Raw genomic sequence first — 17,083 nt, forward strand, 5'->3', positions numbered from 1 at the left:
GAGTTAATGGGTAATGATGTCATCATTTAAACGTGATGGTTAGAGGGTGGGTCAGAATCATGACCGTGACCTCCACACACACGCTCCCTCACACATATACATACACAAACACATACACACACAAACACACACACTCTAACACTTTCACATGTGCCTTAAGCTCAACAAATGTAGATACAGTTTTACATATTTGTTTGAATTTAAAATAAACAAATCCACATATTAGGTACAAAATATATGTAACACATAGGGGCCTATTATTGTTACATATTTGCAGTAACATATCACTGCTTTTGGAACAAAAACTCTTATCTCCATTTTTGTCATTATGTACTTTTTTACGGAAATTCAAAATGCTAGTTGCCCTTTACAGTGTGCTAAAATTGCATAATGAATAGAAAAGCTCCAAAATTACCTGAAAAAAATCTAGTTCCATTAACTTTCATTCAAAGTTCTGAATGTTTTTTCCTTCTCTTGTAAAGTTATCATTTTGTACATATGAGGTTTCAGTGATTTATAATACATATGGGGCATATTGTTATCACATAGAGCTACAGACATGAATAGATCCCTACATGTACATGTATATATAATACATAAGCGCCACATAATTATCATTAATACATACTTACATATTGTCACTGTCGGACAAAATGGTAAACATAATGCAAAATGTAACTGGAGCTTTCAAATTGTGCAAAAAAAGTTAAAAAACTACAAAAAAATGGCAATGTTTTTGTGTGACTGCAACGTTATATGTATCACATGTGGGACACATTTGTTATACATATTAGGTGCTTACATGTCCTCATAAAGTATGAAAAGATATGTGAGTGTGTGTGTGTGAGTGTGTGTGTGTGTGTGTATGCGGAGCAGCATGTTAGCAGGTCGCGCTCGTTCATCTCTGGCAGCCTTATGAGGCTCCTGGCTTCTATTACTGATCGGCCTGTATTACTCACACACACTCACGGCCAACCAGCCATAGCCTGACAAACACACAGATCCATCCAAACACCAAAGCCCTGACGGAGAACACCCCCCCAAACACACACACATACACACACACGTTCCTCACCCCCACAGAGCGCTCATGTTTTTCCCATTCCTTCGGAAGCGCCCCGTGAGAGACTTCGGGGAACGAGCGTCCCGCTCCGAGTCACCGCTCTGGAATTCCGACTCTTTAAACATGGAGGAATTCCGCACACTGCTGGGAAAAGCAGCCACGTGTTTGGAGAAGATCCAGGATGAGAGCCGGCATGTGAGGTGGCTCCGAACAAATCCGCCCTGTTCTGAGGCTTTCACTTTACTAGCCTTACTGCACAGTTCTGATTTTGTTGCTCAGATCTGATCTGTCTGCATTGCTGGTTGACATTTGTAGGAGTGAGAGTGACCCATATCTGTCTTTATTGTGAACACACCTGTGTTCTGACAGCAGGTGAACGCATAAATTTTATGTAAGCAGTAGGTGGAGGTGGTGCTGGTGACAATAGATCACTGTAGTAGTGATTTTATTCCTCATCTCGTCCACCGCAGCAGTTTAAAAAGTGAAGGAAAAAGTAAAGAGGCCCCAAACATTGTCTTTTTATGGAGCCCTGCTGGTGACGTTCCGTATAACTAAAAATAATGCATGGCCACGGTGTATTAACAAGTGGGAATGAGATCCTAATGCGTGGCCACAACTTAGTAAGGCATGGGAATGAGATAATTGAGTCGTGGCCATGGCTTGGTAAGGCGTGGGAACAATATCATGCCTTACTATATTGTGGCCACGACTTAATTATTTTGTTCCTATGCCTTACTAAGTCGTGGCCATGCATTATTTAAATTTTTGATTTATACAGTTTTTAATATTGGCAATTTCAAAATAAAGAAGTTCCAACAGAGTTGCCCCTAGAGTTTCTTAGCAACCAGCGGTCAAAGTAATGATACAGGTGAAAAAAACAAGTAGAACGCATTTCACCCAGTAAGATTGTGTGGGCGGAGCAAACTGTAATACGAGCATGCACAGTAACGTGTGACGTTAAAAAAAATACACATTTTTAAACCGAGTGTTACAAGTGACCTAATCCGATCTGCGTGGTCAGACTGTTGTCACGTTTGCCTGCATATCCCACTTGGTTGTCATAGTAATTGCACAAATGTGTATATGCTGACAAATATGAAACTTGCCGCACATTCTGAAATCAACATTCTGACTGTTGATCTCCTGGGATTTTCACACATAGCTGTCTCTAGAGTTACTCAAAATGGAGCAATAAAGGAAAAAACATCCAGTGAGTGGCTGTTCTGTGGACAGAAATGCTTTTTTGATGAGAGAGGTCAGTGGATATGTGTCCAGACTGGTTTGAGCTGACAGAAAGGCTATGGTCACTCAGATGACCACTCTGTACAACTGTGGTGAGCAGAAAAGCATCTCAGAATGCACAACACATCCAACCTTGAGGAGGTGGATGGGCTACAACAGCAGAAGAGCACGTTGGGTGTCAGCAGTCCAGGCTGGTGGAGGTGGTGTAATGGTGTGAGGAATGTTTTCTTAGCCCTTTAATACCAAACAACCATCACTTGAATGCCACAGCCTCTTTGAGTAGTGTTGCTGACCATGTGCATCCCTTCATGGCCACAGTTTGGCTTTTAATGGCTTCTTCCAGCATGGTAGTGCACCATGTCACAAAGCAAAAGTAGCTCAAACTTGTTTCATGAACATGACAGTTCGGTGTTCTTCAGTGGCCTTCCCAGTGACCGGATCTGAATCCAGTAGAACACCTTTGGAATGTGGTAGAACAGGAGATTCACAGCATGAAAGTCCACCTGAAAAATCTGCAGGAATTGCGTGATGCAATCGTGTCAACATGGACCAGAATCTCAAAGAAATATTTCCAACATCTTGTGGAATCCATGCCATGAAGAACTGAGGCTGTTTTGAGAGCACACTGAGACCCTACCAGTATTAGTGTTATGTTCCTAATAAAGTGCTCTGTGAGTGAATTAAATTTATTTGATTCAAATGTACATCATTTCCACATGGATACGATTCATTACTTTAACACAATTGTTGCTCAAAGTAAGTAAACAGCAAGAGAAAACTGTGTTGATGTAGCATATTTTGCACATGTGGAAATGACTACTTAGATCAAGTTCTCATGTAAAAAGATCCTGCTCCATTCACATAGAAGCTGAATCATTAATCTGATCTGATGCTAATGAGTCTCTGCATTATGGCCTGATTTTGCTTCCTCGCTGAGAGTCTGATGTAGCTGAAATTGCAGTTTAATGAAAGGAAAATTATTTAAACAGCACATTTTCCTCAGGCACGCCATCGCTGCGTGTCTTTTATCAGAATCATATTTCGAGGAGATGAACATTCCAGCCAAGAGCCGCAAAACATGCCAGTGATTACGGCTAACGAGATCCTGCTCTAGAGGGCAATAAACCACGCCGGGTCTGTCAGGAGCTGTGTGTATGTGCATAAGTTTGCGTGTCGAGGGGATTTATCAATCTCTTTGTCTCCCTCAGAACTTTAATTGGTTATGAAAGCAGGACTGATCGTTGTGAACGGTTGGGTGGACTGGGGCAGCGCTGGGGTAAATAACCCTGCTTTCTGGAACAATCAGGGGTTACTGAGCCTCAGGGCTCCAGAGAGAGTTTAGGGGGCCAAGCACTTACAGCCATCAACACGAGAACCAGTGCACACATATGTAGGTCACTGTCCTCACCTCATGCCTCATGCGTTTCTAGTGTTTGGGAAACTGCAGACCCCTGCCCTGCTTCTCTCTAATTAGAGCAGCCTTCACTCAGGATCAGGATAGAGTGAGGGAAGCTCTGACCAGTGTGCAGATAGAGGGGTCACTGACCCTTTCTTATACTGCCTGCTAGAACACAACAGATTACAAAGTCCAGAATACTGTCTCTGATTCAGTAGTTATGTTGAATTCGAATGTATTTAAGGCCTTCAGAAAAAACACAATGTAAAGCCCCTCTTACTTCCTACGTCTCTCTCAAAGTGAGTACTACCTTACTGTGCTAGCCGCTTTTAGTGCAAGTAGCATGTTATGTTATAGTTAACTTTAGTTTGCTAGTGTAAGCTAACTGCTAACCTAAGTATGATTCAATGACGTGAGGTACCACCAGCAGTATAAGGTCATTTCTGTTTAGTGTGAAATATTAGTGTTCAGTTTAAGATGAAACCACCTACAAAAATCCAGGCTCTTTTGAGAGAAGTATATAATGTAAGGCCACCGCACACCAGAGACGCCACATAGCAGAGCGCTGCTATAGTATGCAGGCAGGGTGAGACTATAAACTCCAGGTTCAGGTTAATTTTTGCCTTATTATTGGCTTTAATTTAATGCATTAATGACAAAATACAGCATGGCACTCTGGGAAACTAAACAGTGCTCAGAGTCATAGAGCGCCAGTGCTCACTGTCATGCTTAGTCGGCACTGGTGCGCATACCTCCATTGAACACAATGGTTTTGAATTTTTGGACGCTGTGCAACGCAACGCAGTGTGTGCTGGCCTTAATATGTGGTGGAGAGGTCAGCAACCCAAATGTTAAGAAGAGCCATTTTGTCCTTTCAGCAAAAATCAAACCACCTTGGGAGCCACAACATTTTATGCCCATTTTACCATCTTGGCTGTAAATATGTCTCAGTATGTGCTAATGTACTAGTATAGAATAAAAATATAAATAAAAAATGAAGACTTACTGTGCTCTGCTTTTAGCCTTATCTCAGCTATTGCTGCTTTTCTTGCATCTCCAGCAGGAAACCTTTCCACAAAAGTAGAACAGTTTCTTCTAAAATGTCTTTCAACGTTCTACTTTTTTACGGGGCTGTAGCCAGCCTCTCATTCGTAAATGGTGCCTGTCAGGAAACCAGCTTGAGTGATTTTAAATGCAAATAAATCCATTCATCAGTTATCAATGTAAACTGCTTCAGTTATTCCTGTTAATGTTCTCAACATTTCTTTGACACACTTTCACTCAGAGTGATTTAACTGTGTTAGACTCAGCTGCGGTTGGGCGTGTTTGTAGCATTCTTTGGGGATTATGCGTAATAATGACTCTGTGGTCAGATCACAAGAAGGCCAGAGAGAGAAAATGAGAGAAAAAGTATAAGAAAAAGTTTGCAGCTCAACAGCTGATCAGTTCTACTAATTGATAAACTGCTGTGTTTAATGAATCCAACTTTCTGAAGAACAATAGAACATCTCATCTTGGATTTTAACCCTCTTGGATAGCGTGACCATATTTTGGTTTTCAGAAAAGAGGACACTGGGGGCAGGAGGACAGCACTGGAGGACTGTAGAAAACAAATGTCAACATGAAAGCAAAGCCAGATCGTGGACATTTTAGGCAATTTAGAAATCCCGGCTGGACGTTTTTTTTTTAGATTCCAAAAAGAGAACATGTCCTGGAAAAAGAGGACATATGCTCACCCTGCTTTTGGGCAAAGATTCTGCAAAGCAAAATTCTGTGAAGAGGTCCTCCAACCTGACCCATGAGTTGTGTAAACCATTTCTAACTGCCATACAGTCATTTCTTACACCCCAGTGCTACACTATTTATACTCTGGCCTGTACGAAACCCTGCTGGTGACATCCTGTACAAATCAAAATAATGCGTGGCCATGCCATATTAACACATGGGAACGAGATCTTAACAGGTGGCCATAACTTAATTATCTTATCATGCCTTATAAAGCTGTGGTCGAGACTTAATTATATCATTCACAGGCCTTATGAAGTCGTGGCCACACATAAGGATCTTGTTGCCATGCGTTAATACGGCATGGCCACATATTATTTTTTTTATTTGGGATGTCACCAGTAGGGCTCGTAGGCCATTTATGGCATTTTGGCAGACGCTCTTATCCAGAGTGACTTACAATATGATCATTTTACACAGGTAGGTGAAGGCAGTGTTAGGAGTCTTGCCTATTGGTATAGTGTAGGGTGCTTGAACCCCAGTCTACGGCATAGAAGGCAAAGGTGTTACCCACTACACTGTACCAATAACAATTACATTTGGGTGAGCAATAGGCTTTTAAGGAAGGGTTCATAGGACAGTCCTACAAAGGACCCGTACCACCTCAGCTGCAGCCTAGACTTTGGAACACAGTTAATGTGTGTAGTGAGCGTGTAGGGCCAACCAGCTTTGCTCTTGGGTTTTACTGAAACAGGTGGAGGAATTGTGTGGATAGCACAAATTCTCAGCTTCCAAACCAGATCATATCTGTGTTTGTACAAGTGTCATGTGTCACAGTTTCCTCAGTGCCCCTCTGACTGTGCCTGTTTCTTCCCCTGTGTTGGAGCCATGTGCTTTTTAGCCATGTGCGTTTGTTTTTGTTTTGGTTCCTTTGCTCCGCCCTTTCCTATAATAGGTGTTCCCTATTGTCTAGTCTACATCATGTTGTATGTAGTGGTTACATGTCTGCCCTGTGTTTGGTTTGTTTTATGTGTTTTCTTTTTAAAAGCCTTGCGGTTTGTCATTTGGTATCATTTTCGGTGTTTGTTCTAGTTGGTTTTTGTTTATTGAAGTTTGCTTGCACTTACATCCAGCCTCATTGCCCATCATGATTAGAAGTGCCCAGTAAAAATATCACAGAATTTCAGACCATAAACATTAATAACAGATCCACTAAGCACTGTGTGAAAATGATGAAACGTGTGTGAATTGCAGATATAAACGAGTGTGAGATCGGAGCTCATAACTGCGCCCGTCACGCCACCTGCACCAACACAGCTGGCAGCTTCAAATGCAGCTGCGCACCTGGATGGATCGGGAATGGAATTGTATGCACAGGTGAGCCTCTCTCACACTTACAGAGGGCCTGGAGAGCAAAGACGTGGTGCAGGAAACGGTTACCCTGTTACTCTGCATTGTTTCATCTCTGATCTCTGACCTGTGTTACAGATCTGGACGAGTGTTCTAACGGCACACACCTGTGCAGCTCCAACGCTGACTGCATGAACACCATGGGCTCCTACCGCTGCTTGTGCAAGGAAGGATACACGGGAGATGGATTCTACTGCACAGGTACATCGTCCAGCATACTAACTGCAGTAGCTGCAGTGCATTAGCACTGTCACTATCGATTATATTGTGAATCGAATAGTCGAGTGATTATTTTGGTGATTAGTTGAGTAATCAAGTTACTTTCTTTGTTTTTAACATATTAGACCCTAACAGAATTCTAAATTACCGCAGGATGGTGCTCAATGTCCCGTCTTAACGCGCCATGTCATTTTTATCGACTGTGCACTCCCACGTCAAGATTTTGGTGACTTTTACCTTTTAGAAACTGAGCCGTAGAAATAACCTCAGGTTATATTAATCCTGTGTGAACTGACATGTCGGTGAAAACACATCATATCCTGTGAAAACAGAGTTTCTTAAGTATGGAGACACCAAGAAGCGCTTACTCATGTTCTCTGTGGCTAAAATCAGGCTGATGCATAATGTTACTGATCTCTCACATATACAGCTCAGAACATGTTACTGTAACCAAAAAAAAAGCTTTGCTGCATTTTAAAGGTAAGGACCACCTCTTAAATGTGGAAAAAACACCAAGAGATAGAAATTAACACAGAGCTGTGAGCCCAGGACTGGGCTGGAACAGGATGATGGAACAGTGTTCCATCATCATTTCCAAGCAATTAACATGATAGTGCATCAGGCTCTAACATTGCCACATAGTATTCATGTAGATGAAGGTTCCACACTTCGCTGAGACTGAAGAGTTGTTAAGACATAAGACAGTTGTTAAGACATAAGACAGTTGTTAAGACATAAGCAACGTTTACACAAAGGAAAATAGCAAAATAAAAGTTTGACACTCAGAATGAGGAACATCCTTACTTGTTTAGCTGAGACTGAGAATAAAAAGCACTCTTAAAAAAAAAGGTTCTTCAAGGGTTCTTTAGTAAAGAACAACTCAAAGAACTATTAAATGGTTCTTTGCATGGTGAAACGGTTCTTGAGATTGATGGATAATGTATTTTATATGAACGTATATGTATTTTTGAAAAGGGTTCTATATAGCACCAAAAAGATTTTTCTGTCATTACAAGCTTGACATTGTAACAATAAATGAACCATTTTTGGTGCTATATAGAACACTTTTCAAAAAGGTTCTCTATAGAACCATCCACAGCACATTCTTAATCAATCTGAAGAGCCGTTTCACCATGCAAAGAACCATTTTCTTTACTAAAGAACCCTTGAAGAACCATCTTTTTTAGAAGTGCAGTTAAAATAAAATATTTCCTTAATATATTTTACTTTCACATCCTCACTGAAATCTAAGTAAACAGGAGTAATAAACAGATCTGAATACTCTGTATTCTAACAGCACCCCCTTGTGGAGAATGTTCAGACTGCTGAGCGTAGCTTTATAATGAACTGGGTAGTAATCACCCAACCTTTTCATAACAAATAATTTAAAAATTTAAATCTATTTTTTTTAACCAAGTAACCAATAATAGTTAAGTTACTGTGAGAGCCCTACAGCGCATATGAACTGTTTTGAAAAGTCAAAGTTCTGAAGCCTGTGTTGTGAAGACATTTTCTAATATATATGCTAGCAGACCTGATCTTACAGCAACTGATGAAGAGCATAAAATGTGTACCTGATAAAAGTGAGCTGTTCTTTTAATTCCCATAGAAAGATTTTGAAAATACCAGTTACTTTAATCAATCAGTGTTCTTGGCTATAAAAGTATTCTCCCCATATTTGCATCTGGAAGCCTTGGTCTTGTACATAGGTTGGTCATTAGGGGTCTTCAGACTCTTGGTTTTACCAAAATTAAAGCAAAGCAAAATTTTGTTCCTCATCTTCAGTCACCGAAAGCTGGCAAATTCGAAGGATGTGTATTTATCCATTAAACTTTCTGTAATGTACCGTTCTGTTGAGTAGCTGTTGCTGTCAGTCACTTGTTTATGCATGATTGGACAAGATTTGTTGCCTTTTTTATTGTGTATTTTCCAATGTGGACCTAAATAAAGCCTTCAAATGTGTGTGTGTGTGTGTGTGTGTGTTGCAGACATAGACGAATGTACAGAGAATGTGAATCTGTGTGAGAACGGTCACTGTTTGAACATCGCCGGCGGTTACCGCTGTGAGTGTGACATGGGCTTCATCCCAACATCTGATGGAAAAGCCTGTGAAGGTACGTCTGTCTTTACATCTCTGACCACATCAGTAATAACTCTGTCCCACAGAAACCACTTCTCTCAGCCTCGTTGGTATTCCAGCCCTTTTCCTTTGTTACAAGATGACATCATCTTGTAACACAGTCCTCACACGGCACACCCTCACACAGTACACAGCAGCTACTGGAGGAGGAAGAGTGTGTTCAGTGTTGTAGCCATGTGGAGAAGACACTGACTGGACTATCAGCATTGACTCTGGATCAAACTGATGTATCAGAACCAACGCTGCAGGACAGGGGCGGAAAGTGGAGGGGTGGAACCATTCTGGCAGTCGACCGAACAGAGTGGGCAAGCTGACCAATCACAGCACCCTGGGCGTTTTAGACAGAGGGTGAACAGTATGAGGAAAATAATGTGTTTTTGGAACGTTGAAGCTGTAAATCTGTTCTAGTAGACCTAAAATACAATGATGACCTTTAAAAATGAGCATAATAGGTCCTCTTTAAAGGGAGGTTTAAAATGTCTTTGTTGTTGTTGTTCTTTGGAGTTGTATGTATAAACTGAAACTGTCGGAACAAAATCTTGTATCTCCATTTTTGTCATTTTTCAGTTTTTGACAATTTGAAAATGCATGTTGTTCTTTACATTGCCTGTAATTTTTATGATGAAGGGACCATAAGAAATACTTCAAAATTGCTTGGAAAAACATCTGGTTCCACTGACTTACGATAAAAGTAAAGAATGTTTTTTTAAAGTTAACATTTTTGAGATACAAGGTTTTCTTCCGACAGCAGCAAAATGTATCTGCACTGTAAACAGTGCTCCTGCTCAAAAGCTTCTCTCTCTCTCTCTCTCTCTCTCTCTCTCTCTCTCTCTCTCTCTCCCATCAGACATTGATGAGTGCACCTTTGCTGATATCTGTGTAAACGGCCGCTGTCAGAACATTCCGGGTTTGTTCAGGTGCGAGTGTCATATCGGTTTTGAGTTGGACCGCAGTGGAGGAAACTGCACAGGTAACCTCATCATATCCACACACTCACATACAATAACTATCTGCACATCATATATAATGGCACATTTTAAAATGCCCATAAATCTGCCACATATGCAGGTGCAGGGTGAGTTTAACTGTACTAGAAAGGCCAGCAAAAACAGTTCCAAATGTCAATAAGAGGAATGACAAGCACAAAAACCAGGACAAACAGGCTTCAAATGGATTAAACGAAACCACAGTAAAAGAAAAAAAACAGAATAAACAGAAACTCACAACAGGCTCGTATGACGAGAGACACTGCAAACATAAGAGTTCAGCTGTTGTCTTAAAGGGGTCAGATCAGAGAAAAACAGATTTATTAAATTAAAATTTTTTAAGTAGTACGTGAACACGTGGAGTACGTGCTCTGCTCCTTCACGCTGACGTTGTGTGTTTCAGCCCAGAATGCTTTTTTAATGAAGCAAGACATGCAGCCTAATCAGAACAGAGCACATATACATATTAGTCTTAAAGGCACAATAATAAAAACATATGATAATATAATACAAAACATGCATACATCCACCTGCATGATGCCCTATATTAAATGGGAATTCCACCGACTTGTCAGAGTTTCTGCATAATTGAGTGTTTGAGATGGTAACAGTGGTGGTGATAGGAACCAGTGGTTGCCATGACAAATATAAAGATTTTATTCACTATCCACCAGTGAACCTACACGTCTTCTTCACAAGTTTTATGTGGAATGTTAATGATGGAGAATAGTGGAAAATCTGAAATAAGTTTTCTTTGAGGACTATGTTGCCTCACAGCACCCTGCATGTTATGTATCCCTCCACCATGAATGGAGTTTAAGTTCTCAAAATTATCATAGAACAGTGTCTCAGACATCAGGCAGTGTATTCATAACCATTTCATGTAATAACTTTCAGGGAGGGAGCTTTTAGAGGTGGACGTCTTGTTCCTATCACCACCACTGTGAACAATTCTGACTCTGTAAGTTTCTCTAGAACGGAGCGTTTCACAACAAACCACTCTGAACGACTCTGTTTACATCTGAACCACTTAACTATGCAAGTATTTTAAAAATCAGTGGAGTTCCCCTTTCCCAGCCATTGCAAAGCCTGCAGTGGCACACTGAGGATCCTGTACAGTTTAGAGGTGTTTACTGTAGGTAATGTAAGTCTAATTAGATTTGAAGGGGCACTGTGTGTGTGTTAGCAGTCTGTGTTAAGGAAAGATTTCTGTTTTTAATGGAGGCAGTGGAAACACACACACACACATGCACACAGACCTCTGTCCAAAACTGTCACAGAGAATAAAAGTTATTATAAATGACAGGGTTGGGAGAGCAAACAGACCAAAACCCACACACACTCATTAGAGGTCATCCCTCCCTGTCACACACACACAGACATATGAGTCTATCTGGTAATAGTTCTAATGAGTCTGATGTCATTATCATTAATCAGACCTCTCTCTCTCTCTCTCTCGCTCTCTCTCTCTCTTTTTTCCTCTCGTCTCAGATATAAATGAGTGTGCGGACCCCACCGCCTGTATCAGTGGCTTTTGTGTGAACACGCCAGGAAGCTACATCTGTAACTGCCCCCCTGACTTCCAGCTCAACCCCACTGGAGTCGGCTGTGTGGGTGAGCGAACGTCAACAACTCTTAAACTTTAAATACCTTCTGCACTCAAAATCATGCTTTTTATAAGGTTAACTCCTTTTGGGTGGTTAATTATGATAATAAAGAATGGCATTTGTGTCAAATGGGTTACCACAGAACAAATTCTCCAAACTATAAAACTGGATAGTTTCTTTATAATTAGTCAGAGGTGAGTGATATGGCAAAAATCTAATATTGCAATACTTTAAGTAATCTTCACAATACACAATAAGTCATGATAATTATTTTTCAGACGATATATATACGATACGTTCAGAAAAGCATATTGTATTGTGCTGTGATGTAATTTATCATGATAATGATGGTCATATTGCCCAGACTACGGTTTAACATACCTGAAGAATCAGTCCCTTGAAGTCTCTTCAGCATTTTCCTTCAAAGCTCAGTTTAAAAAGTTTTTTTTTGTTTTGTTTAATGGCTTAGCTTTGGGACGATAATGTAGTTTTAGTTATTACACATACTATTCATCTTCTTCATGCTTCTGTAAAGTGAAAATGGAGCTATATAATTCATATTTTATTTTGCAATACGTAGGTAATCTACCCTTTCAGACACATACAAAATAAATATCATTTCAATTAATAACTGACTCTAAATGTAGGTATTGTGATATAAACTGAGTCTGTTCTACAGTTTCTCATTAGGTTGAATGAATAACTGACTCTAAATGTAGGCATTGTGATATAAACTGAGTCTGTTCTACAGTTTCTCATTAGGTTGAATGAATAACTGACTCTAAATGTAGGCATTGTGATATAAACTGAGTCTGTTCTACAGTTTCTCATTAGGTTGAATGAATTACTGACTCTAAATGTAGGTATTGTGAGATAAACTGAGACTGTTCTACAGTTTCTCATTAGGTTGAATGAATTACTGACTCTAAATGTAGGTATTGTGATATAAACTGAGTCTGTTCTACAGTTTCTCATTTGGCTGAATGAATAACTGACTCTAAATGTAGGTATTGTGATATAAATTGAGTCTGTTCCACAGTTTCTCATTAGGTTGAATGAATAACTGACTCTAAATGTAGGTATTGTGATATAAACTGAGTCCGTTCTACAGTTTCTCATTAGGTTGAATGAATAACTGACTCTAAATGTAGGTATTGTGAGATAAACTGAGTCTGTTCTACAGTTTCTCATTAGGTTGAATGAATAACTGACTCTAAATGTAGGCATTGTGATATAAACTGAGTCTGTTCTGGAGTTTCTCATTAGGTTAAATATTTATTTTCCTCTAAATCTTGTTTTGATTTAGTGTGTGTGTTAATGTTGATGTTTGTTATAGACACTCGCTCCGGTAACTGTTACCTGGATGTGCGTTCCCGTGGCGACGCCTCAGAGAGCTTGGACTGTTCCAATGAGATCGGAGTGGGCGTGTCTAAAGCCTCCTGCTGCTGTTCGCTGGGACAGGGCTGGGGAACACCCTGCGAGGCCTGTCCTCCACTCAACTCCTGTGAGTCGAGTCATTCATACATACACTCCTGTGCAAAAAAAGCCCAAAAGGGCAAAACCTTATGTTTTTATGGTCCTAACAACAAATCATTAAGCAGAAAGATGCAGTAACTTAGTATAAGAGTCATTTCCACTTTGATTGTCTTTAAATTTTGAATTACAGACAGTCTTTTACAGAAAGAAGAGTCAGTATTGATCCACTCAGCATTGATGGCTTCAAACAGCTGAAAAACATTGCTGAGCTACTTTGTGTTTACAGTGAGATCAAATATTCTCTATAGGGTTTAAATCTGGACTCTGACCAGCCAACCAGTATATTTTGCATGAGAGTGTACACAAACACAATCACAACACCTACACTCTACACACTTAAAAAAGATGGTTCTTTAAGGGTTCTTTAGTAAAGAAACTAGTTCTGTATAGAACCATGAACACTGAAAGAAACCTTTGCATGATGAAATGCTTCGTCAGATTGATGGAGAACATGTTGTACATTGTTCTATCTTTTATATAGCACCAAAAATTTCTTCTATAGTTACAATAGCCACGTTTACATGCAGCCTGATAATCCGTTAATAATCCGACTAATAGCTCAATCGGAATAGAACACGTCCATGTAAACACCTCAATCGGAATAGACTAGTCTGATTGAGGCCATTCGGAATACAGTTTCTATCCGATTGAACGAGGTGGGTAAACTTCTAAATAATCCGTTAAATAGAAGCCATGTGAATAAATAGCCATGTAAACGCCTGAATCCGATTACATTCCAATCGGAACGTGTAAGTATGTTCTGCGCATGTGCGTCGCGTCATGGCGAAAGTTTATACCGTTCAGCATGGCGGAGCAGAAACTGGTCTGCAGAGGAGACGAAGTTTATGCTCTGAGCTTTAAAAGACAGCGGTGGGACGGACGTCCAGCTTATGAGTCTCAGAACACGACGTCTTCCTCTCGCCACTTCCTTTATAAGTACATGTGAAGCACGTTTTCCTGAGTCTGACATCATTTTAAAGCAATTAAAACACAAGCGCGCCAACTGGAAACTCATCTCACGCGGACTGGACCTCACGTGATGTTCGCTGTCATGGTAACGTTTACTCTAAACGCTACTCCACGCATGCGCGTCATTTTGCATCGGATTACTTGCAGTGAGCATGTAAACGAAGATTTTCCATCAAATCGTTGAATAGAGTGTGCATATAAACACCTCAGTCTGAGTCTGTAATCGGATTGTATTCAATCGGATTGGCAAAAATCTTTGCATGTAAACATAGCCAATGTCAAGCTTGTAACCCTTTTTGGTGCCATATACAACATATTCTCCATCAATACGAAGAACAATTTCACCATGCAGAGAACAATTTAATAATGCAAAGTCTTGTTTTAGTGTTCATGGTTCTATATAGAACCATTGTCTGTACTAAAGAACCTTTGAAGAGCCGAAGAACCTTTGAAGAGCCATCTTTTTTAAGATTGTAGTGCTGAGTGATATTCAGAAGTCACATAATCAGGTTGGTAGAGTAGCCTGAATCAGTACTGGAGTAAAAATATTGATACTTGGGTTAAATAATGATACAAGTAAAAGTTAAAGTACCTTCAAATAAAACACCTTGAGTAAACATACGAAAGCATCAGGTCTTAAGTACTGAGTAACTTACAGAACTGCGGTGGAACTTCATAGAACATCCGGCATCTCTCAGCACAGGAACCGAAGACTGTTCAGTCCTATTTTTCTCTTTTTTGGATTATTCTGCTCTAAAATAAAATCATAAAGCTCCAAAGTCAGAGATGTGAGTAATCACAGAGCAGAGCAGATGCTGAGCAACAAAACAGAATGAAATTAAACACAAAACAGAAATCAGTAAATAAACATGAACAGTGAAAATGTAACAGTGAAAAGTAGATTCCTTCACTCACTAATATACTTGAGTAAAAGTATTGGGTCATTCTCCATTTGTAGTGAGAATTCAGGTGGATACATTTTTAAAAAATCAATTTCTTTCATCCCAAAAGTAAATAATCTTAATATGTCCATTAACATCTCCTATTATCATATATGCAAAACAGGAGAACTTCATTCCAAACATATTTTACAGTCAATGGTGTTGTGTGGTCAGGTGAACTCGTGCAACTATTTAAAATAAGTAATAAAAATGATAATATGGCATTATTGTAAAATTAATTACCCAGCCATTAAAGCACAAAACACGGTGACACATAGAAGTTATGAGCTGCCTGATAAACAAAATTATTAATAAATTATTGAAATATAGTGAGCAAGTGTGGACCCCAGGAAGCAGTTTAACGGAGCTGAAAATACTGGGTTGAAATGTACACCAGTGACCAAAATCTCTGTGACAAATCAATTTCTAAAACAAAATACACATTTTCAAATGTAGTATAACTTTAATGATACAAAAAGTAAACATGAATCTGTTTTATACAAAGTTAAACCTGTTAAAATATAGTTTTATATTAAAAATGACTTCTCAAATGTTGAAAATTAGTTTTGTGATGAGCTGTTTTACAGATGCAGCGTGACTATGAAACAGAATAAAAAAATAAAAATCAGAGAATCATAAAGGAAAAGTGTTAATTAATCTTAGGTCGACTGTGTAAATGTACATACCGGCTTTTGGAGCTGTGCCTGATATTTTAAGCATCTTTTTAAGCCATGCAAACCTTGTGACATGGTTTCCCCTCCAAATGGAGAATGACCCTATTATGATTTGAAAACACTCAGCAGAGTAAAAATACATCATTTTACAGACGTACATGAACATTTAGCCTTTTTCCACTATTCTGAAATGAAATAGCAGTGGAATGGAAGGTGCTTTTGAAAGACAGATTAAGGCAGTAGTTTGTGTCCATACTGGACAAAATGTGGTGTTATAGTATGTGGTATTTTATTGCTATGGATTGCAGTTATATTGCTACATAGTGCAATTATGCAAACACTCAAAAACATCCATGACTGGTCAGGATGGCCAAACTACACAGGACTTCTACATTATCACTCCTGCAAAGACTCATGTCACAAACAATATATTGTGCAGCCCTAGTCCACACAAACACGAACACAGGGTGGGACCCACATGATCTGCAGAATAAATTTTACAGATCGATTTTGAGGCGCTGTGGTCATAACGGGTCAGCAGGTTGGGAGCTCGTGCTGATGAATATTACGGCTGGCTGGGTGCGGCGTGCTTGGAAAGTTTGCTTGCGAAAGCAGACGGGCAGCAAATAATCTGCAGAGAAAAACATGTTATTAATTATCACACAATGAGTACACATATACAATAAAGCTGCATAAACTCTGAGCAACTGAGCACAACATTTAACTGCATTTTTTCCAAGAAAGTACTTCTGCGGCATGCCACAGTGATTTGCTTCGGCTGTGATTAAATTCCGGATGACGTGTAGATGATCTGTAGCATAATTAATTTATAATTTAATGTTGGTACAGATAAAAAGTGGAGAAGAAAATCTGAGCTGCTGTGCACTTCTGTCAACACAGTGACGTCACGCAGCTCGTTTTGTACTGGCATGTGTAGGTTTACTTCTGTTTTCCACCATTCAGTTATTTATTTTAGCAGCTGGTGTGGAGTTAAAGAGAAAAAACGCTGCTTAAAGGATTCCTTTAAAATATTACATTAACATAATTACTGTGTGTAAAATACTTCAACTTGAGGTAACATATTTCATTTGTGTGGAACCGATGTACACATTTGAATCATACGGAGCCCCAAAAGTGACATGATGATTATTTTTAAAAAGGTGTGGCCACAGAAA

The 17,083-nt window shown here is 39.5% G+C and overlaps 1 protein-coding gene across 1 annotated transcript in view; it reads left to right on the forward strand.

The window, feature by feature from the left end:
* Window positions 1-17,083, forward strand: part of fbn1 (fibrillin 1) — a 165,256-nt gene that overhangs the window by 93,352 nt on the left and 54,821 nt on the right. Inside the window, exons 33-38 of the mRNA XM_036564582.1 lie at window positions 6,681-6,803; window positions 6,915-7,037; window positions 9,044-9,169; window positions 10,043-10,165; window positions 11,673-11,795; window positions 13,125-13,292. Coding sequence (XP_036420475.1) covers window positions 6,681-6,803; window positions 6,915-7,037; window positions 9,044-9,169; window positions 10,043-10,165; window positions 11,673-11,795; window positions 13,125-13,292 — 786 coding nt within the window. The remainder of the gene's footprint in view (window positions 1-6,680; window positions 6,804-6,914; window positions 7,038-9,043; window positions 9,170-10,042; window positions 10,166-11,672; window positions 11,796-13,124; window positions 13,293-17,083) is intronic.

The sequence above is a fragment of the Colossoma macropomum genome, unplaced genomic scaffold (assembly GCF_904425465.1).
Source record: "Colossoma macropomum unplaced genomic scaffold, Colossoma_macropomum, whole genome shotgun sequence".
In the NCBI taxonomy this organism is placed as follows: domain Eukaryota; kingdom Metazoa; phylum Chordata; class Actinopteri; order Characiformes; family Serrasalmidae; genus Colossoma; species Colossoma macropomum.